We start from the raw sequence: 22078 nt of genomic DNA on the forward strand, positions 1-22078 counted from the left end.
CCCTGGATATTTGTCAGATTGGTCCTTTTAGGCATGTCATGTGGTTGCAAATGCCACCAGAGTGAGTTCTGACCTGTTTTCACTGGAAAAGACAAAGAGGGGTAGGTGGCTACCTGTGTCTCCTAAAGACTTAACTTGGTAATAGAGCCCTCCAGAGGTTCCCCAGTGGCTGCTCCTGCTGCTGCCAAGATCATGTTTATGCTCACCCCTGTGCTGCACTTGGCTTTTTTTATTAAATAGCACCATGGAGAAGGGCTTTACAGCTATTCCTGTTGCTCAGAAATACATCTAAAGTATTTCTTATCAACCTCAAAATTCTTTGTCTCAAAGATTAGGATGCAATTGAACTAATCTTTTTGGAATTTGGAATTTTTTGCTCTCTGCTTCTTGCTGAACGGCTTGTGTCGTATTTGGGAAAGCAGTATAAAAGTTCTCCCTGCACTTGTAGAAATGCACAAGAGAACAGTGTGGGGCACATGCTGAAGAACAGCTGTGTGCTTCATGCAGAGATTAATCTTACTTAGTGGAATTAATCTAATCAGAGATGTATGACAGTGAAATGAGCTATATATGTTGGTATGTATGTTCCACTTGTTCTGCTGCTACTCAGAAACATTTGCCCTACACTGAAGTCAGATACACTTACAAAAGATAATTTTTATGTTAATGACAATAATTCTGTATTGCTTTGAAGGTAATAAGAACAATTAGCACCTTCACTTCTTTCTGCAGTTTACTCAATTGCTTATTTGTAAATGCAATTTTCCAATTTATATGCAAAATTGCAGCAGGAGCATGAGCAAATTGTGTATCTAAATTGTCTGAAAAGTTTCCTGGTTTAAGTACCATTGTATAACTTGAGAATTAACATCCCAGTGAAATGAGACTCCATCTCTAAGCTTTTGTCACAGCCAGTGATGATGTGATTTTTCACAGCCATGCAGACTTCACATTCACTTAGAGTGGATCAGAACCTGTGCTGCAGGATCTGGTTTGGGTGCTGGTGGCCAAATCACTTTGTTAAACCTACAGAAATGTCTAGTCAGTGTTTGTGTGGTGGGTCCTGGTGAGCTGTGGGAACAGCTGAGCTCCCCACAGCACTGAAAACCCAGGACCTGCATTACCCCCAGGAGGAGGAAAGCTCCAACAGTAGCTCAGAATTGGGTGCTGACAGGAGCTCCCTGGGTGTCCTGTCCTGCTCTGCAGGGCGTGGGGGTGGAATTAGAGCTGCCTCTGGAGGATTTAAATCCCAGAGAAAGGCTGTCCTTGGAATGCCATATCCAGACAACATTGTGATTCACTGGTGTGGTTAGCAGCTGCCATTGTATCCCACCACTAGAACTGCAGACAAACCTGATTTTAAAAAAAATAGTTACATGAGACAGCAATTTACAGACAAAGGTCTTTGTATTCTATGTTCTGACTATGAGTGATGAAGTAAGAATGAATAATATTAACAGTTTTAAGCTAGCTCCTAATAAATGAATGAATTCAATTAACGTAATAATGGCAAAAATAATAGACATTTTTTAATACTGTGAAAATGTCAGGCATTGTAAATATTTCACTTAACCACATTTACAGCTAAAAATAGCTTTTGCAATTAAGATTTTTGAATGTTTTATTCTATTCATTCTGAATTTTATATTTTCCTGAACACTTAAAATGGGCATATTTTGACAGGATCTTTCCTTTTTAGATTTCAGGCCTGATAATGTTTTCCATAGAAAAGAATGATCCTTTTAAATAAAAAGCAAGTTTGTTATTATTTTTAATATGCTGATTAAGCTGGAAATCAGGAGTAATCAATACAATATTTCAGTACAGAAATAAATCCCTTGTCATGTGATGGGTGCATTTAGTTATTGCTGTCCCTGTGCAGTGTTACATTCTTGAGGAGATCCTGAATGAATATATGGTGTGACCAAGAGTCTGAATGTGTTGAGAATGAGAATAGTAACACACACTGATGAGTGTGACAGGGTGTTACCTTTTGAGATTAGTCCTGCAGTCAGTGATACTTTCAAAAGCTGCCAGCTGGGGAGTGCTTTGAAGTGCAGACATCACTGGGTGTCATGGAAGGAGAAGAGGAGCATTTGTTCAGCATACTTGGATATTTTTGGCACTCATCTACAAAGTGCTACTCCCAGGCAGAGACCAAATGCTAATGAGTTATTCACTGCACTGTCCTAGGATACCAAGGAACCATTTCACAAATGGGAAAGCAGAGGTAATCCATTCCCAGTGTCCTGCTGATGCTAGGGTGGGTGGCATCCATTGGGAAGCAGAGGCTCCAGCTGGAGTTAGGTGGTGGTGGGGGCATTGGTTTCTCTGGAACCACCACAGAAGCCACTGGCAGCAGCTGCTTGTTGCTCTCTTGTCTTACGCTCAGGTTCAGATCTTGACTGATGTCTCTGGGCAGATGCCAGCTCTCACCAGGTGCTATCAGTCATCAAGAATACCACTGTGCAGTGGAATGTCTTCCTCTCTCTGAGGGTTGCCAGAAGTGAAGCTTTTTGGACCAGATTAGGATATTATTGAATCAGCTTTTCTTTCTTTCACTTCAGTACAACTTTTTTAGATTTCATGCCTTAGACAAAAAAGTGTTCATGCTTAAGAAGGGTTAATGCTTTCTTCTGGGTTGGCTCTATGATGATTTAAATCATGATGAAAATAGGTTCCTGTTTTAGTCAATGGTCTTTTGTTTTTTTCTTTAGACGTCCTTAGAATAGAGCTACTAACTACACTTTTTTGTAGTGCTGATGCTCAGCATAGTCCTGTTCTTAAAATATTGCTGAAACTTCTCCTCCTTCTTTTAATGATTTGTTTTCAGGGTGCTTTCAGATCTCAAATGCATCTTGGGGGATTGTTTTCCTTTTCTAGTACTCAGAGTCTCTTACTGCATTTTGCATTCTCAGTGGTGTTAATTTGCAACTCTTCTGCTGCTTTGTGCAATTCTTTCTGTAACAAACATGTCTTTGACACCAGTTAGAAGCAAGTTATTGAGGAATAAAAATGGATACACAGAAACCTCTTGGAGAATTTTTCAGGTTGGCTGCCTGAAGGTGAGCATTGGCATCCTCATGTGTGGTGATTTTCAGAGGTGCTGACCAAAAGGAAGGCAGTGAAGCCAGTGGTCCTCACCTCCCACGGTGCTTCATCATAAACTGTGACTTTGCACTCCAGTTGCCTCTTGGAAAAGAAAGAAGTAGCTTCTACATGAGGCTCATTTTCTTTCATTTGCTTGAGTGATAAAGTTCTGGCATGGCTGCCCAGGGAGGTGGTGGAGTCCCCATCCCTGGGTGTGTTTAACAAAGCCTGGATGTGGCACTGGGTGCCAGGGTTCAGTTGGGGTGTTGGGGCTGGGTTGGACTCAATGATCTTGAAGATCTCTTCCAGCCTGGTCATTCTGTGAATTCTGTGCTTTGCCAGTGGCTGGGGGTTTTGTTTAAATTGTTTTAAAGCCACCTTGAAAGGCTTACTGAATCAGTGTGAACAATTTCTGGCTAACTGTGGCATTTACCTTGTGGGTACACATCATTTCTGTGGCATTGCTCCAGAAGCATCTTCCTGCCTTCATCTCAGGACAGTAGTAAAGAGGCACCCTGCAGGGGAGATTGGATGTGCACCTCTTAGCAGGATCCCACTGGAGGTTTCCATATCTCTGTCTGAATTTGGGTCAGTAGTGCATGTCTGAGTCAAGCTCTCCCACTCATCCTCAGCTGCAGGGTCTGCTCAGAGCCAGGGATCAGTCCTTCAGTGCACATGCTGGTTGGTTTTGGGGGAAGAGCAACCTTTTGCAAGAGCAGGTTGGCTCTGCCTGGTTGCTAATGGGTGTTGAGCCCAGGGTACCTGCCCAGAGCCAGCCAGGGGAGCAGACCCTCTCATGCCAGTAAATCCCTGAAATGCATATGGTGTGCAGATCTGGTCTTCAGCACCAGCTGTGCTCTCTGTGCTGTGATCCCCTGTGTGTGACAGAGCCAAGATGTGCCTGACAGATCAGGAGTCTCCAATGCCAAGAAAGATTGTGCCTGCTTAACGCTTCACCAACGGTGCTGGAAAAACAGATCCTTCATGCAGCTCCCCTCACAGTTGGTGCTGAGCCTGACAGAAATATTTTGTAAACTAAAACCTTTACATTAACATGTGCAAAAGAAACCCCATATCTTTGTATTTGCAATGTGTTTTGTTGAAAGCATTTGTGCAGTTGTCAAATTGGAGTATATGACTTATTTATGCACTGGTATGGTATTTGTCACTGAGGGTGCCAGCACATCTTGATAAATAAAGGAGCTGTCTGCAAATACATAAGCATGGAGTCTGCCCTTAAGGTTCATGATAATTTTTTAAAAGTTGATCATAAATATATGCATGTGCTGTTTGCTTCTCCTACTTTATCCCCAGTATTGGAGGGAGATAAGGAATGGTATCTGCAGCTAAACTGCTGTGGAGTGTGGGTGTGCATGCCAGCTGTTGGTTGTCGTAGTTGAGATGGAGACAATACAAAGCAACATTCCATTTTCAGAAGGCCTCAAGCCTGTTTTTATTATAGCATGGATGCTTTGTATACATTCTTACAAACTCCTAAGTTTACACTTTACTCATTGGTCAGAAGAGGCCAACAAAGCTCATTGGAATAGGCAGTTCCAGGTTTCTCTTATTTATCCTTCTTCTTTCTTGGTTTCTATGTCAATGACCATGGTAGAAAATTCTTTCAGGAGTAAACTTGGATCCTCTCATCAGACTTCTCTCTGGGTCACAGAAGTCACTGTAAAACCTCTTCCACAGTTGGTGCTTTTCATTATTTCCTGTGTTTTTCCTTAAACACCAAACAATGACATGCAAGGTCATTCCAGTTACTTCCACATGCCATCCTCCCAAAGTTTTAGCCCTGCCCCTGGGAAGCAGTTCCTGAGGCAGGGGGTGATGCTGCCTCTCCTCCCTGTGCTGACAGAGCAGGGCAGGGGCAGGAGCTCTGCCCCCCTGTCCCCTGCTGGGGGAGCTCAGCTGGAGCACAGCTCCCACTGCACCCCCTGCTTGGCCCAGCACACCTTTTCTTTTCATTGCACTCCATTGCTCTATTACAGATTTTTTCTCCAGATAGAGCAAACTAATTTTGAAAGTGTCCTGGTGTGGAAAATATTCCAACAGTGCCCAGGAGACAGAGCATCTCAGAAAGAAGTTCATGTCTGTCTTCATCTTGTATACAGGCTTTCTGGGTCCATTTTTAGCTATCTGCACAGCTGCAGAGCTTCTGAAGTCCAGCATCCAGCAAGGAAAAAGCATCCAGCCAGTTGTGAAACTGTGCTTAAGCCATTGGACCAGCATCACAAAATGAATGTGTTGCAGCCTTACTTCTATGGGGTTTTTTAACTCTTGATTTAACAACTTTTAACTGTTCTAATTTTTCTGTTTGGAGTGTTTATAATTTTATGAAGTACACTTTGTATCAGAAGATCATCCCCCTAATTCTGAAATATCACCTTTCACTGTCTTATTACATAGTAATTCTTATATGCTAAAAAATACTTAACAATAAATACTTAATGTCTTCAAAATATCAGTGTAGAATTATTCAGGTTGTAAGAGCCCTCTGAGATCATCCAGTCCATCCTTTAACCCAGCACTGCCAAGTTCACTGCTGAACTGTGTCCCCAGGTGCCACAGCTCCATGTCTTTTTAAACACTTCCAGGGACTCAGTCCAGCCATTTAGACTGAGAGCCTGCAGAAACTTGCTACTTTCTACTCCATAATCATTGTTTATGAAATTATCTATATGAGTGATGATCTGGTAAATATCTGATATCACAAGTACTTAATGTATCCTGAAGGTAATATCTTTTTGGATACAGTGCATGCTTACTGTTTGTGTAATTGCACACATCAGAAGAAGTCCAAGATGAGAAGTATGTCAGATGTCACATTTACTCCAGACACAACAAAAGATTGATTGAAATTGAGCCTCAGATTCCTGACATCCAAGATACAAAGCTGTTCCAGCATCACAGCTTGAAAGAACCAAATTTGAGCAGGGTGACCAGTGAAAGGTTTTGATTAAAGCTGAGGTACAGACTGGCAAGGGAGCTGCAGGGGTTGGAGAGAAGCTGCAGTAACCCTGTCCCAACATGTGTATTTTTGGATGTGATGTAATTCTTCCAGCTTTTGGAAGAGAAAAAGCAAGAGCATCTATCTGAAGAGAACAGTAAAAGAAAAATAGGTAGAGCTTGAGATCTTTATCAGCCTTTTAACTGACATTTTATAGACCCAGAGGAATATCAGTAGGCAAGAGAGGATGCCAAGGCCAAATGTAGGTCACCTAGTGGATCATGGAACTTCAGAACAACAGAACAAGTGTCCATCCTTCTCTGGAGCTCTTTTATTCTTGTGAATCAGCAGTTTACTCTAAAAGGTCTCCAGGAATAAAAATCTTTTCTTTGCAATGTGATTTTTCAACAGCAGGCAAGAAGAGAGTGACAGGTTTCATCCCTGCTCCTGCTGCTGGCATTGTGAGCTGGGAATGTTCCCCAAGCAGTGCATCCCTCCAGCAGAGACCACCTGTGGCCATGCCAGAGGGGAACTGAAGCTGTTCCCTCAGACAGCTCAAGTCCTCCTGTCCCAGTGATTCCTAAAATGTTTCTAATGTCAAATTTTACCCCACTGGAAGGTAGTTTGTTTTATGCCTCAGACTACTTAACTTTGAATAGGGAAAAATAGCACTAAGTAATTAAAAAAACCCAAAAAACCAAAAAAAAAAAAAAAAAAAAAAAAAACCACCCAAAAAACAAAACAAAAAAAAAAAAAAAAAAAAAAAAAAAAAAAAAAAAACCAGAAAATAATCAGTGGGTATAAATTGAAAAATTACTTGCACATAATTTTTTCCTTTACACTGTCTTGGACATAGGAAATGTTCATATGAGCTGTGCCATGTTCCTTCTGCAGCCAGGTCCTCAGGTCTTGTCTTACAGCCAAAGTAGCAGAATTTCTGAGCCATGCCCATCTCTGCTGCACAAGGGGTGGGGTGGCTACTGCAGCCCACACCAGGCAGGGATTGTGACAGCTCTCACAGGCTGCTTTTTATGTGAATACACTGATGCTTACAGAATTCCTTCTTATGTCATATGAATGTGTGTGTTAATGTTTCTTCTTCCACTAATTGTGCTAATTTTCTGTTTGCCCATCAGTGGGGAGAACTCATCTGTTTTGCACTATGGCCATGCTGGAGCCCCAAATGATAAGACTATTGAAGATGGAGACTTATGGTAAGTAAAGGGTTACAGTTGGTTTGGTATTTCTGTTTTGCCACTGCTGTTTCCATACAGGAATTGTTTGTACTCTTAGAAAAAGGATAACTGCATGCTGATAAAAAGTCTAAATCTTTAAAATAGAAAGGAGCTTTGCATGCCAGATTATTCTGGTTTCTTCCAAAGATTCTGTACATCTGCATCTCCAGTGGAAAGGGAGAAGGAGATATTGTTTCAAACACTCCTGAACCAGAGGCAGTTAGAATTGAGCTTAAGAAATTGCTGTATTCTAAGTACAAGGGCAGTTAGAAAATTCATCATTTGAGTTTGCTCTTGTACCTGAGATCCAAACCTCAGCTCTGGTGGTGGAGTGGAGGATCACAAGAGTGTTGGCTACTTTTAGAGAATTGCATGGAACTGCAGAATGGATTAGATATTCCAAATGCCTATGTGCACACAGACACCCCCACAAGGAAGTAGAGACTAGAATGTGTGAAGAGATCAAACCCATTTCAGGTCAGGGAAGGTGCTTCTAGTTCTGTGTTGTGCCAAAAACTCCCTCTAAAGATTTACCTAGAGATTAGTGATGTGTAATACAGCTGCAAATACCATAAAGCTTTCTCTGTGTGCACTCCCTGTCCACATGCTTTGCAGCATCCCTGCAGGTGAGAGCAGAGTGAATGGAAACACCAAATACATTCCCATAAACTGAGAGACAGACCCATTTGTCTGATGTGTAATTGATCAGATCATAACTCTCACACTTCACCTCCAAAGACAGCCTTTGTTTATAAAAATGCAAAACTAGTTTTGGAGAAGTTAATCACTGGCATTCAGTGGAGGAATTGTATAGGATTTCCTCTGTAGCCTGTGCAGGAGGAGGGTAGGTATGTATTTTCACAGGGGAATGTAAATGTATAAAGAAAAGCAAATTAGTATTATCATCAATAAGCTCAAAACCTATTATGGAAAACAAATTGAATCTCAGAAGTTAAAAAATATGCCTTGTTGGCTAAAGTTCCAGGCACATCTTCAGGTGCTGCACAGTGAACTTAGGGAATTATAGATAGATAATTTCTTTATAATACTGTAAAAACTTTATTAAAAGCTTCTTGTGCAATGGTTTATGTATTATCTTCATCTGTGGTTAATAGCTTACTAAACGCATCAAATACTAAAGTTAATTTATTGCAATAGTTTTGATTTATGATTATGTTGTGTTTGAGAGGACAATATGCTATGAGCATTTTTTGATCAGGAAGGACATAGCAACATAAAAGTTTATCAGCTGTGTCATTCAGTTAAATTTCAGAAGGAAAGTGTGTAGCATACAGGAAATCTCAGCCTGTGCTACTGAGAGAAGCTATGCCACAGAGCATTTTCACATCCCATATTTAAAACTAAGGTCTTTAAACGGTGAGGGAGACCTCAGGGTGAAGGGTGTGTGCAGGAATCTTTCACTTACAGTCTCCAAGGACAATTTAGTGGATGGCTTTAGTCCTTCTTAAACCACAAGAGTTCATACAAGACTCTTTGCAAACCCTTCTTCTCTGCAGTACTGGGGAAGTCTTTAAAATATGTTTGGGTTTTATCAGCCTCAGTGTCAGGAAACCATAACCTACCAAACACATCAATCACTTCAGGGTTTCAAAACTGCTAAGCAGCCCCTGTGCCTCAACAAAGAGAGCCAAGGTTTAACAGGGTCTGGAATAACCTCCTACTCTTGCTGAAGACGTTTTCAGGTGCAGGTGGTGTCAGCCAAGGCTGCTCCAGCTGCAGGAGTGTTGTATTTGTGGGTGCCCCATGGCAGAGAGGAATGATCAATCTGATTCCATGTTCTCAGAAGGCTAATTTATTACTTTATGATACTATAATATATTAAAGAATACTATACTAAACTATACTAAAGAATACAGAAAGGACACTTACAGAAGGCTAAAAAGACAATAATGAAAACTCCAGACTCTCTCCAGAGCCCTGACACAGCCTGGCCCTGATTGGGCAAAGAGTGAAAACAACTCCCAGCAGAATGCAATGGAACAATCACCTGGGGGTGAACAATCTCCAAACACATTCCAAAGCAGCAAAACACAGGAGAAGCAAATGAGAGAAGAATTGTTTTCCTTTTCTCTGAGGCTTCTCAGCTTCCCAGGAGAACAATCCTGGGCAAGGGATTTTTCAGAAAATGTGAATGTGACACATGAGCACCTGCCAGGCTCCAGCCACTGCCCTGCCCTTCCCTGGCTGGTACTCACAGAGCAGACTCTGCTCCACACTGGCTTCTTAGTGTTTGTCTCAAGGGAGAATAAAAGAATAATAAGAAAAAGTGATTTAATTTCTGTAAAGACAATTTAAAAACCCTCTCATTTTCCAGAATTAAAAATAATGATTTGGAAAAGGTCTTGAGGTGTAGCATGCATGAGCAGCATACAAATTCTGAATGGTTTCACTGTGGGACTGTACAAATGTCTAATTTGGGTGTAGAAGGGTGTGTGTGTGCATACAGAGGAGGCATTATAATGACAGTGTGCTGATTTGTCTGTGTATATTAGCATTTGTATATTGGCTTTCAATTAAGCTTTTTAATAGCTATGGGGAGCCCTCTGTTGGATAGTGTTAGGAAGCCCTGAACATGGGAAAAAATAGACTATTTTTGGTGAAAAAGAGGTAAGAGTATTTTAAGGGTTATTTCACTTTCTGCCAGCGTTTTGGCATGACATTAATCTAACTCTTGGAGCTGTATGTAATAGAATTGGGAGACTGGGTATTTGGTATGATTTTTAATAAATTATTCTGTAGAATTTAATGTCTTTTTCTTAACATTTCCTAGTGGATATGAATAACATTCATGGGTTTTGCAGAAGTGTGCAGCTCAGGTTTTTTATGTACAAAGCAGTGCAGTGCAGGAAGTATCATAAATAAGTCAACTAAGCACCTGAATATTAGAAAAAACACATTTGGCAAACTTAGGCTTTGCTTCTGTGAAATGCTTGAGTGCACACATTACTGGCTTTTTAAAAAGTGTAAGTTACAGGGATTTAGGTGTTAAAAGAAGATCATAGGCCAAAATACTTGTGCTATTGCATTTTATATCTTTTTTAAGGCTGTTATTCTGACTTCTTTGTCAAAAGCTGTGGAAACTTTAGAAAAGCCTGGCTTTATGATGTTTTTTTGCTTAAATTAACCTGTATCAAGTGGGTTTATTGCTTCTCTAAGAAGCTGGTATGGAATTGTATCTCTGATAGTGCATCATAATCCACACTTTTTATAGGTACAGCTTCTGCACTAAAAGATCCCAGTGCAAAACAAAGGGCTATCAAGGGAATTTCTGACTCTTCTTGTTAATACACATTGTCTTGCTAAGCAGGGCTATCCTTTTCAATCTATTAAATATTGAAATAGCTATCTAACACAAAGCACTGTGATTGACAGAGAAAGAAATCAGTATTTTTAGGGAGGTTTAGGTGTTCAGGATACAGATATTTAACTGTATGGATATTAAAAGCAAATATTGCAATAGCAGCAAATCAGTGTTTTGTAGAAATGATTCATGTACTATAGCATTCTGTGGTGAACATTGAAATTATAAATTTGCTCTAAACCAAACACTTTCCCTAAGTAGGTGTCTGTTGTCTCTGTGGTCAGAAAAGTCATCCAGATAAATGGGGTAGGCTGAGTCACCATTGTAGGCACTTGGCCCTTTTACTCACTATTAACTTTAAATAAAATCTTTTACTTGGAATGTAGCAAATCACAGCTGGCACTGATGATGTATGGCCAGGCTCTTCACAAATACTGATTTTCTTCTGTCATCTTAAAGCTCTGACAGCTTGGATTGGAGCTGAGCCCTGGACTGAGGTTCACTGCATCCTCTCCAGGTATTGCATTACCAATGGGATGCCAGGAACCTTTTGTTTCTCTACTGAGGCTGTAACTGCATTTGGTAGTAGGGGAAGAGGAGTCATAAGCTAAATACTTGTTGTAGTTTGCAATCTCCTGCCTTGCACCCAAGAGGCTTCCAGCATTTTGGAAAACCAAAGGTCTTTCAAAGTTTGATGAGGAGTAGAACGAAATGAAAAGCTGCTACTCAAGAAGGCAATAACCCAAATAAATGGAAGGAGTAGAGATCTGGGTCCTTTAGGCACAAATCAAGAGCAAATGTGCACCTGGGAGTCCTGCTCAGAGCATGGCAGCCCCCACAGGGCTCATTCTCCTGGGCAAGTGTCTCATGAGCAGCTGGCTTTGTTCACCCTGCAGGAAGATGTTGGTTCAATGCTTAGAGGGCCCTTGTGGGAGGTGGCAGCTCTGGTTTCAGCTCTCCTAAACTGATCTCTGACTTTGGCTGGGAGTGATGACCTGACCCTGGGACGCAGCACCCAGAACAAGTTCAGTAAGAGCCAGTGTGCTTCTAGGAAAAGTGTTGGCTCAACAGATCAGCACCTGTCATCTGGGAAATGAAAGCTTCCTTAAAAATGATGGAGGCCAATTGCCTTGAGTCCTCCTTTCTGCCTGCTGCCCTTGCCCTGCCAGTGCTGCAGTGTGGAGTCACACCATGGCTGGGGAGAGAGGGGAGAGCCCTGGGCATCAGAGCCATCTGCAGCAGAGGAAGGGGCAGGGCAAATGTCTCTGCTCACCTCTGTGGTCTGCTGGTTTGTTCTAGAAACCATCAGAGATGAGAACCTGAGGTGTATTTTGTGTTTTGATTTGAGAAGGTGCTGAGTAAAACTGGAGTTTATTGCATTTGATTTGCAGCCTGGTGGCTCTGGCAGCCTGACTTTGTGGGTTCCTGGCATTGCCACGTGCCAAACACATGGCAGCAGTTGATTGTTCTGTTGCAGTTGATCAACAGGGCTCCTGCAGTGTTTGGCAAATAAAAATGCTTCTATGATCTTAAAGTAAACATTGATTCTTCATGATGAGGCTTGCAGTTAAATAACAGAAATGTAAGAAAATCAGACTGACCCAAGATGTAACTGAATAGGTACAGCTGTTCCCTGAGGTGCTTTCCTGCAGGTGTCACAGGTTGCAGGTCTTGGTATTTTTGTGGCACCTGACAAATGTACCTCAGTGAAAATTCAACACTTTGTAAACAACTCTCATTGGCAGGTTCACTGACCTTCAAGCACTTAATAACATGTTGGGGGGTTAGTTGGTCCATTTTGGCTTTGCAAAAGAATGAAGATAATTGTCTATTCTGGTGGAAAAAAAAAAATTTGAAATATCCTCCTCAGTTACAATGTTAATGAAGAGCAGACCCTGCTGCTCCCCACCCCAAGGAACAGGGGCACTCACCTGGGCTGGGGCAGCTGCAGGGGGACCTTGCTCCTCCCTGGAGCCAGGGCCAGAGTGGGATTTATTAATAGGGCTGGGGTGAAAGCATAAATAAGGGGAGTACAACCAGCATCAACTGCTTGGGAAGTGTAGCAGACCTAAGAGAGAATCCATTAACCTTGCATTCACAGTGGGACTATCTATTATTTATAAAATAAAACCAGCTTTTAGAAGTTTAAATAGAAGCAGGTTGGATCATTGGAGGATGGCTTTCATTTTATTTGACTGTTATTTTAACACTCACATAATTGCTTATTGATTACTTATTTCATTGAAATAATTTATAGATTTCAGTGACAGCACAGGGCAGAGTCCAGTGTCCTTGGTGAATAGAGTGTCTCTCACTGCTGTGGATGACAGCAAAACAGGTTTTACCTGGAAATAGCTTTATTGCATTCTGGTACCAGAAAACTCTGTTAGTGTCACAAAACCAAACACATCTGTCATAAAAGTACAACCTTTGCATAATGTTAAATGATTTGTGTCTTGCCTGTATCAACAAGCATGGTTATTTGCTGAGTCAAATGATAGAGCTGAGGATATGGAAAATTGTCTAGTATTGCAAAAAGCTTTTAGCTGAATGGTTTAACTCTGAGGCACATTTTGGTTTCTACTTCTTTCCTTAATATCCCAGTGCAGATTTAAATCATCAGAATAATACTGACAGCAGGGGGCACTAAAATAAGAGCAGTGGAGAGAAGGGAGCTTTGCCCAAGTTTTCATATTGGTAACGTCCTGCACTTGCCAGAGCAAACACTCAGCAGCCCTCTGGGAGCACTGCCTTTACATGCATGCATTCTGCTCAAGCTGTCACACTTGGGTTTGTTTCCTTCCATTTAGCACTTGTATGTAGCTTTTGGTGTTTTCTTTTGATTATTACCTGTGGTGCTCTCAAAAGATCCTTCTAGCACCTCTCCTGTTGTCATTTCAGAGGCTTTGTTCATCACAGGGAGTTTTTCCTGGCTGCAGGTACAGGTAGTTGGGGAAGGCTGTTCTGGATGAAGCAGACAGAGAAGAAGTTGAATGTTTGGGGCTGTTTATTTTTAATGGCTGAAGGGGGACACAGGACAGCTTTCAGGCTCCCTGGAGTGGCTGGTCACTCCAAGGTGTGTGAAGAAGGGCAGGGTTAGGTTAGAGATCAGGGAAAGGTTCTTCCCCAGAGGTGCTGGCACTGCCCAGGCTCCCAGGAATGGGCACTGGAGGATGCCAGGGCTCCAGGAGTGCTTGGACACCAGGGATGCCCAGGGGGGGTTGCTGGGGGGTCTGGGCAGGGACAGGAGCTGGACTGGGTGGGTGATCCTTTTGGGTCCCTTCCAACTCAGCCTATTCTGTGATTCTGTGAAGAATATCACAGAAGGAAGTTGCTTCTTGCAAGAGCCTGCCAGATTCAGTTCTTCATTCAGTTGCTCAGCCTTCTGTCAGCTAAAATAAAATTTACTTTGCTGACTTTAATTCTTCGACCTCCAAGTGTAATACACAGTTTCCTATGATGAAAAGAATTGTCTGTTCATGTATAATCCATGTGTATTTATCTTTTACATATGCAGACACTATGCATGTGCAGTATACATATTGCATTGAAACTATATTCACATATTTATTGTAATATTATACAGTTTTATTTGTAGGAAATGCACTATTCTCTTCTTTGGAAGAATGAGTAAGTGTAAGACTTTCTGTGAGTACTGAGTCATTATTTCAGGAAAATACTTTCAGGCTGTCATTTATTGCAGGAAAATATTGGAAAATTTTCAGTAAGTCATGAAAAGATTTAGGTGAGCTTTAAAAAGTTATGCCAGAAAGGATGATCAAAGTTTGCTATATTTGTTTTCCAAACTTTTTTTTTTTGAATTCTCAGTATTTTATTGAGTTGTACAATACTAATATCAACCTAGAACCACAACTCATTTGTCCAGGTGGGGGCAATGTTGTATTTAAAAAGCAGGAACTGACCCTCTTTTTCCATCAGATAATAAAAATCCTTCCTTTTCCAACCCAAGTCCTTCAGTGTCTGCTATTAAAGCCATCTATCCTGTGGTACAAAATATTGTATTTATTACTTCTTGAAAGCACTGCTTGTAAGATCTCAGGATGTTCATGTGTCAGATGTAAATGCTCAACTATTTTATGTGGGTGGGACTAGTATTTTCATTTGGCCTTGTGCACTTTTTTGCATTTTGAAGTTCAGTGCTGTAATAATATGCAAAAATTATGGTTAGCTTTAACTTTTCAGTCTGCAGTTTTGAAACAGCTTGTTGGTAGTAATGGTTTTGTTTCTAATAATAATACAAAGTACATTGCTGCTACTTACTGGTTGATTGCAAAATTTACTGGCTATCCATTTCTGAAATAATTCCTTTGGCCTGATTCCTCTCGTTTGATTAATATTTACTGTTTTCATCAAGTGTGGGTATTTTTTCATTTTCTTGGACCTATGGACTATATTAATTTTATGCTAATTCAGAAAAATTGAATTTGATTAAAAATAGAGAAATGTATTTGCTAGAATTAACAATAATTTTGCTGTAATTGAATGGGTTCTATTAGTACTGGTTAATTCAGGCTGTGAGGTTGCTTACTGTCAGAAATAAGAATAAGCCTATTCACCAGAGCTCAGATCACTAAGTATTAGTAGTGTGTTTGCTGTAACAAATTTTAGCTTTCCTTTAAGTGCTGTATTATGGACTGCCTTGTAATTTTTGCTGTCTATAATGTATTTGAAATGTCTTTTAAATTGTCAGCTGGGAGTTTTATCTGTCATAGTTTTAGCATAGCATTCCCAGCATATTCTGGAAAAAACTGGCTGCTGTTGGACTTGTAATCTATTTTGTGGTGGTCTTTAAAACAAATGTACATGCAGTGTGATAGCAGCACTCTTGATGGATGTTGCTTGTGTTGGATAGAATTCAGTAGCAAAATCTTTCTCATTGGTGTGGGGAAGTCAATTGGGTGGGTCAAAATGCAGTTTTAGTGGGAGCCTGCCTGGCTTCTGAAGCACTCAAAGGAAAGTCCCCAGCCCAGCTCCTGTGTGCTCCCCCTGAAGCAGATGTAATTCCCAGCCCTTGTATCAGGTCAGTGGCAGTTCTTCCCTTGTGTCTGTCCAGAGAATCTCTTGTTCCCCTCACCAGGGGCACAGTCTGGCAGAGCCCCAGGGGCAGTCCTGCTGCTCTGCTGCTGCTCCACAGCAGGGCTGAGCCCTGTTCAGGGCAGGACTGTTCCTGATTGCAGTTGCCTGCAATCCACTTCAGGTGCTGCCATGAAGAGAGGGTGTTCCCTTTAAATAGGAAAGAAATGATCCTACAGGCAGAATAACCCACTCAGCTGGGGAATGGGCAGCCTCCTTTTTGGCAATACTAGTTGCTACCTTCACTGCTGTGCACTTGGTTTGAATTTTTGGACATGTCCATGGAAAGGCTATCAGCTGTCTTTTCTCAGGGGTTTTTCATTCTGTTTTCAGCTTCTGCAGAATATTTAAAACTCCTCTCTGTTGTGTTCTGTTTGAGAACTGATAATTTGGAGGTTGCTTCAACAATCCAAAAACAACCCATAGGCTTTCAAAAAAACTAAGTGAGCCTGTGCTGTTGGACACTGGCCCAGTTTTCATCATGGAAAGACACTGGAAGTGTTTTACTTTCATGGACACATGTGTGTGAGCATGCCCACACACGTAAGAAAATGTGACAATATTTACAGTAAAATCATGAAGTAACATCTGCCCCTTCACCTGTTCAGCTGCTCTCCAGTGGTTGTTTGTCAGGGCAGCACAGGTCAGAGTGTCCAGACACAGCTGCTGGAAGCTAAGGCTTGTAGCTCTGAATGCCAGCACCCAAGAATCCTGGCCTGTTTTGGAAGTATCAAACTTTTGCAATTCCCTTTCAGTACCTTCCACTTCTCAGCAGACATCTAGAAATGGACTGGTTTAGTCAACTGCAGCCATTTAGTAACTTGCAAATGGAGCTCTAGTGTTCTTACCCTGTCAGGTGAGACACATCCTGGTCAGTGAGGAGCCAGTGAGCTTTGCTGTTGCTGTGTTGATTGGGAAGCAGTCAGCTGCCAATCCAGCTTTCTCCCTGGATGCCCCCCTCTCCTCCCTGCAGCTCTGGCTTCCTTGCTCCTTGTTTGAGCAAGTCAGCTGCAGCCATGAATGGCCCAGATACTGCTTTTCCAGTGGGGAGGCTCCTAATGGATGGAAACTAGCCAGAACTTGGGGTTTGCTGCCACCTCTGCTGATTCTTCAGCAAATTGTCTCTGCTAAAGAGAAGGAATACTCTGCTTAAGAGAGTACTGCTGAAGAGAGTGAGCTGAGAGGCTTTGTAAATGTGCCTGTTAAAAAGGGATAATAATTAGGGTAGAAAAGACAGAAAAAAAGAAATCAGCTACAAGACAAGTCAGATAGGTAACCCTTTCATCAGAACTTCTCCTGAGCCTGCTCCTGGTCTCTGGCACACTGTCAGCAGGGATCTGGCTGAGGTTTTCAGCTGCCTTCTGCATCTTGTGGAACCCTCCTTGCTCCTCCCCCCAGCCCAGCAGTACTGGCCTGGTGTTCCCAGTACTTGTGATCTGTGTGCAGCCCCTCTGTATCAGAAACATCCCTCTGCTTTAGCTGAAACTCTGAGAATGGCACTTGGGGTGAATTTATCTGTGAACAAGCCAGTCAGAGGATTTTTTGGCTCTTTGGGCAAACTTAACATTTTTTAGAAGGCATTAATGCAAATTGCATGGGGATAGAAGAGGGCTAATATTTGGTCATGGAAGTGGGTTTTTTTAATGCAGAAACTTAAGGATCTCATAATAGATTTCTTCAAGACAAATTCTGTAAGCAAGGGACTCCTTAGCCTGTGTGTGAAAATAGCAAGGTGTTTACTGAACCAGCTCTTGCATGCAGCTCATTTGGTAAATTCAGTGAGATTTAGATTTCATATCCTATGGGAGGAATGGATCTGAAGGTCTGCTTGGCACAAACCATTGTAAGAGAGGACACTCCCACACTCTGTTGTGGGTTTTCTCTCAGCACCAGGGCTGAAGCAGCAGAGCAGGGACACAGCTCCCTGCCAGGGGTACAGCACCCCCCAGCATCCTGCTGCTCTGATTCTGTGAGCCAGTGTTCTGTGTCTGTGACAGTGAGGGGAAACCCTGAGCAGTGCAGGCACCAACATCCACTAAAGCTTTTGTGTTTGGTTGCTTTATTTTCTATTTTTTAATCCAGCCAGCTGAAACTTTTGTCTATTCTTACTACAGCCACTGAAGTCTCTGTAGTTGGAATTGTAGAGATACAGGCAGGCAATCCTCTCTCCTTCAAAATTCAGTGTAGACAGAGATATTTATTTTTATTGCACTCTTTCTATCTGAACAAAGCTTAGTTAGTGGTGGATTTTGTCATCTTCTGTGAGAAGAGTTTGAGACAAGACTCCCATTATCTTTGAGATAGTTTGGGAAAGCCTGGGAAGTGAGACAGTGGTAAAAGATGAGCAATGATAAAAAAGTCATGGAGAAGGTAGACAAGATGAAAAGACAGTTGAGGAGAAGCAGCAAGTGTGGGACCCCATGGTTACCTAACTTGCAGCTGGGTGGAGAGTAAGTACATTTACCTGTGTAGCTACAGCCTCTCTTTTTGAAAAGGTGGCTTAAACAAAAACTTGATTTCTTGTGAATACTCAGAATCAAATTTCCTACACAAAAAGTATTCTCCAACACTTTTTAAAGGTTATTCATGACTCTGTGGGTGCTGATGACAAAAAGCTGGCTTTAAACCAGTGAGCCAAGCCTGGCTTCAAGGCAGAGCCAGTACAAGTTCCTTGTCTGCCATGTCAGATGGGAGCTGGTAGCAGCAAGGCTTCTCTTAAAAAACCTTTTCCTGAGCGTGGTAGGACTGTACACTATGCTGTCCCAATTCTCTCTTGGGGTTTGTGATCTTATCTTACCTGGTGCTGCTTTTTTAATTGATAACTCTTGGCTAGTTAAGATGCAAGTGTATGAAAGAGTATGTGTCACTTATCTCTCTGTTTTCTTCCTTGTCATATCATTTACATTAATTCATTCTTGTGGTCTCCTGTTAAACCACCCTATTTCCACATCAGCTGGCCTGTTTCCAAAACATATCTCATAGAAATGCTGATACCTCGTTCCCTTAAGCTTGAAATTGCCTTAGAAGTGTTTAACCAAACAAACAGTTGGATTTTGTTAGTGTGTGAATACTTAAGGCTTTAATTGCTGCGTGAGGTGTAAAGCACAGGCTGCTCTCTGTGAACTCAGAGCAGAGTATGCTGAGATCACACAGCATAAATCTCCAGCTGGGGATCACTTGCTTTTATGGCAGTAAGAGGAAGACAAAACTGTGTGCACCTTTATTCCTGCTGTCCTGAAACTGGCTGGCACCAGTTCATCTGTGTGGCTGCTCATAGGTGTGTTGGTTAGTAATGGCCCAAACCCCTAAAATCCTCAGTAAATGTTGCTGAGTAAAGTGCTTTCAGTTTTCCCATCTGTTTAACCTGAGGAGCAAGGAGGGCACAGTAAGTAGGGCAATATCAGTTTTCTAATTGCTAGTCTTGCAAACCCACCCAGGGGAAGGAAATATTTTGCCCTGATAGACTGGGGAGGAGGTGGGCTGCAGGTGGGTGATGCTCAGTAGGACACTGGGTGTATTGCACAAGGACATCCACCTGGGTTTCACCCCAGCCATTGCTCTGCCCCATTAACTGCACCAGAGTAATTCTTTCATAACCATCATGAGGAGATCCAGTTCTGAGTGTACAGATCAAGCAGCTCTGTGGAGCAGGAAGGTGACAGCTTTATGTGTTAACTCGTGGGAGTAGATGCAGGCTTCCCAAAAAATGCCTGCGAGAGCTTGTCTTTGGGTTGGGTTGGTGCTTGGGTCATAACAATTCCTACACATGGCTCAGATATCCCAAATAAAGTATTGCTTCCCATTGTGATATTGGCCATAATTTGCTTCATTGCCTGGCAGTTTCAAATTATTTGACAATAAAAGTGTCAGCAAGCCTATAAAAGTAAAACACATGCTTAAAGGAAGATGATGCTTTATTTTTGAAAAATGGTATACAGTGACTTTATGAAGAAAAGAACTATGACTTTTTATAGTCCACAGTGTTCAAATTTAAAGTGTTACGCAAAGTGTTCATGGTGCTTCACTGTCAAAGGTTAAGAAAGCTAAAATCAATATCAAAATGCATATTATTTTTCTTGGCTAGAAAGCAAAAAATGTAACTATAAATCTGCATTTTGTGGTGCCAATATTCTGTGAAAGTTACACAGCCATGTCTTACTCATCAATTTTGTTGCAGAGGGAAAGGAGGGGAAAGGAGCTTTTGTGCATCACGTTGTGTTTCAGTTCCAGCATTGACTTACAAACCTGTATTCATTTTAAAATGGACAGGACTTGAAATATTTCCTCCAAACTTCCCTCCTGGGTTCCTGCACGGGGAGCAGAGCCCCAGTTGTGTTGTGCATGGCAGAATGCTGCAGGGACTTGCTGGGAAGGGCTGGGGAGCTGCTGTGAGGAGGGGCATGTCCAGCCAAGCCTTTCTGCAATGCTGTGGCATGTCACACACGTTTCTCCTTTTTGATTATGATACTGGTTTATGTGCAAAATGATTTAAACTTGTGGGTTTATGTTTTTCCCTGTGAAAGTAATTAAATGCTCTTAGTTATTTTTGAAGGTGGTTTATAAAGGAGGCAGAAGGCACCTTGTATTCCAATGCTGTTGGCTAATGTTGGATTACTGGTTCATAAGCAAGGCATTCTGTCAGTAGAACAACTGGCATGTTATCTGATTTTTCTTATATTTTGCATTGTTCAGTTTTAGTTAGTAATGTTTACAGTATTTTGCAATATGTTTTGTAGGAAAGATTGTGTATACACACAGAACTGAAGCCTCCACTGGGAGAGCTGTGTCCATACTTCCAAGAAGTTTAGACTATTTTTGCTCTGCATCTTTTACTTATGGTATGGCTTCCTGGTCATTCTAGAAAATAAATTGAAACAGTAGCATGGGATTTTCATGGAGTGCTCAGGTCTTCTGCCTGTTAAATCTGCTTTATACTTAATCATTTTCACCCTGAAATGGGTGTTTGTTGCTTTTGCTCACAACAAAATGATGCAAAGCAAGATAAGCTTTCTCTCAGAAGGCTTTGAAAGAAATTGAGCTGGCCTCCTCAGCTCCAAGCTAAATCAATGAACAGTTTGACATAAAACCTAATGTCTCTCTTTGGTCACCAACACTCCTCTGTTCAGCATCCCTTCCAAATGCCTCAGAAACCTGACAGCCTCAGCCTCATCATCTCATTGAAATCAGCAATTCACAACTGTGTTCTTGCTGCAGAAGGAGTGGTGAAAGGGTATTTTTAGAATGAAGTTTTTCATCATTCAGCAGAAAGCTGAACTCACAGTGAAGTTTTGTCATACAAAATGTAAAGTATATGCAATGTAGATCTAATGACAACATACACAGTCTGCTGGATGTGTAGCACTTAATTCATCTAAAAGGGAAATGTGATGGGGTTTGGTGAATGCTTATGATATTATTGCATATGTTGTTCTGTTTTAAAACTAAGAGGTAAGCTATAGATCAAGATGCCTGCAGGCCTGTTTTCATTTCTGCATTTAATTTGTTTATATTGCTGCCACATTTGATAACAGTCCAAACAACGTTAAGTAGTTGTTTCTGTGTGTGACCCTTTTAAGACTCCACTATCAGACAGGTAATTTTGTACATGCAGTTGAGAACAAACTAGAATGCACTAGTAGTATCTTTTTCACTAGCAATTTACCATCCAATTTCAGGGTAAAATAAATGTGTTTTTTATAAGGAGCCTTCTTTTAGAATTTTTTTTCTGGTTAGTCAATAGGACAAGATAGTAGCTGTCATACATTTTATTTGATATAAATGTGCTTCACCATTTATTTTGCCTGGCCAGCAAATATATGAAACTGGGATCTTCTCAGGCTCCCATTATTTTCTCAGTATAACTACAATATTTTGGCTATTTCCATGTCTTGGGCAACATTTTAGCTAATGGATAAGTTCCCAACTGAAGTTAAATGGAAGAGAATTCCTGATAAGAGCCAAAATATCTCCCAGATGTCCCATTTGGTTTGGATGCTTTCTCACTGAAGCATACAGGCTGGATGGTCTGTGGTGGAATTTGAAAGATCATCTTCCCTCATGTCTCCTCTTGTCTGGAAGCCAAGAGACCTGAACAAATGGTGCTTCCTAGCTTGTGAGCCTTGTTTTGGTGTACCATCAGCTTTGTGAGATTTTTTTTCCATTGCTCAGTTCCTCTGTAACTCAAAAATTATTTAGCAGCCACTGAGTGATGAAAGGGGTTGAGAAAATGCTAATAATTGTAAGGTTAAAAATATAGGTAAAATTCTGCCTCTGGTAAGTTCAAAACAACTACTTTGCAGGGTAAAATATATCATAAAATATACAAAGCATAGGAACCTCCAGTAGACATGTTCAGGGAGTTCTCAAGTTGTTAGTCACAGC

General features: G+C 41.4%; 1 protein-coding gene across 2 annotated transcripts in view; it reads left to right on the forward strand.

Moving 5' to 3' along the window:
* Positions 1 to 22078, forward strand: part of PEPD (peptidase D) — a 152474-nt gene that overhangs the window by 84908 nt on the left and 45488 nt on the right. For both annotated transcript variants that reach the window (XM_030227782.2, XM_018920784.3), the window contains exon 11: positions 7183 to 7260. In XM_030227782.2, the coding sequence (XP_030083642.1) occupies positions 7183 to 7260 (78 nt within the window). The remainder of the gene's footprint in view (positions 1 to 7182; positions 7261 to 22078) is intronic.

This window comes from Serinus canaria, chromosome 11 (assembly GCF_022539315.1).
Source record: "Serinus canaria isolate serCan28SL12 chromosome 11, serCan2020, whole genome shotgun sequence".
Classification (NCBI taxonomy): domain Eukaryota; kingdom Metazoa; phylum Chordata; class Aves; order Passeriformes; family Fringillidae; genus Serinus; species Serinus canaria.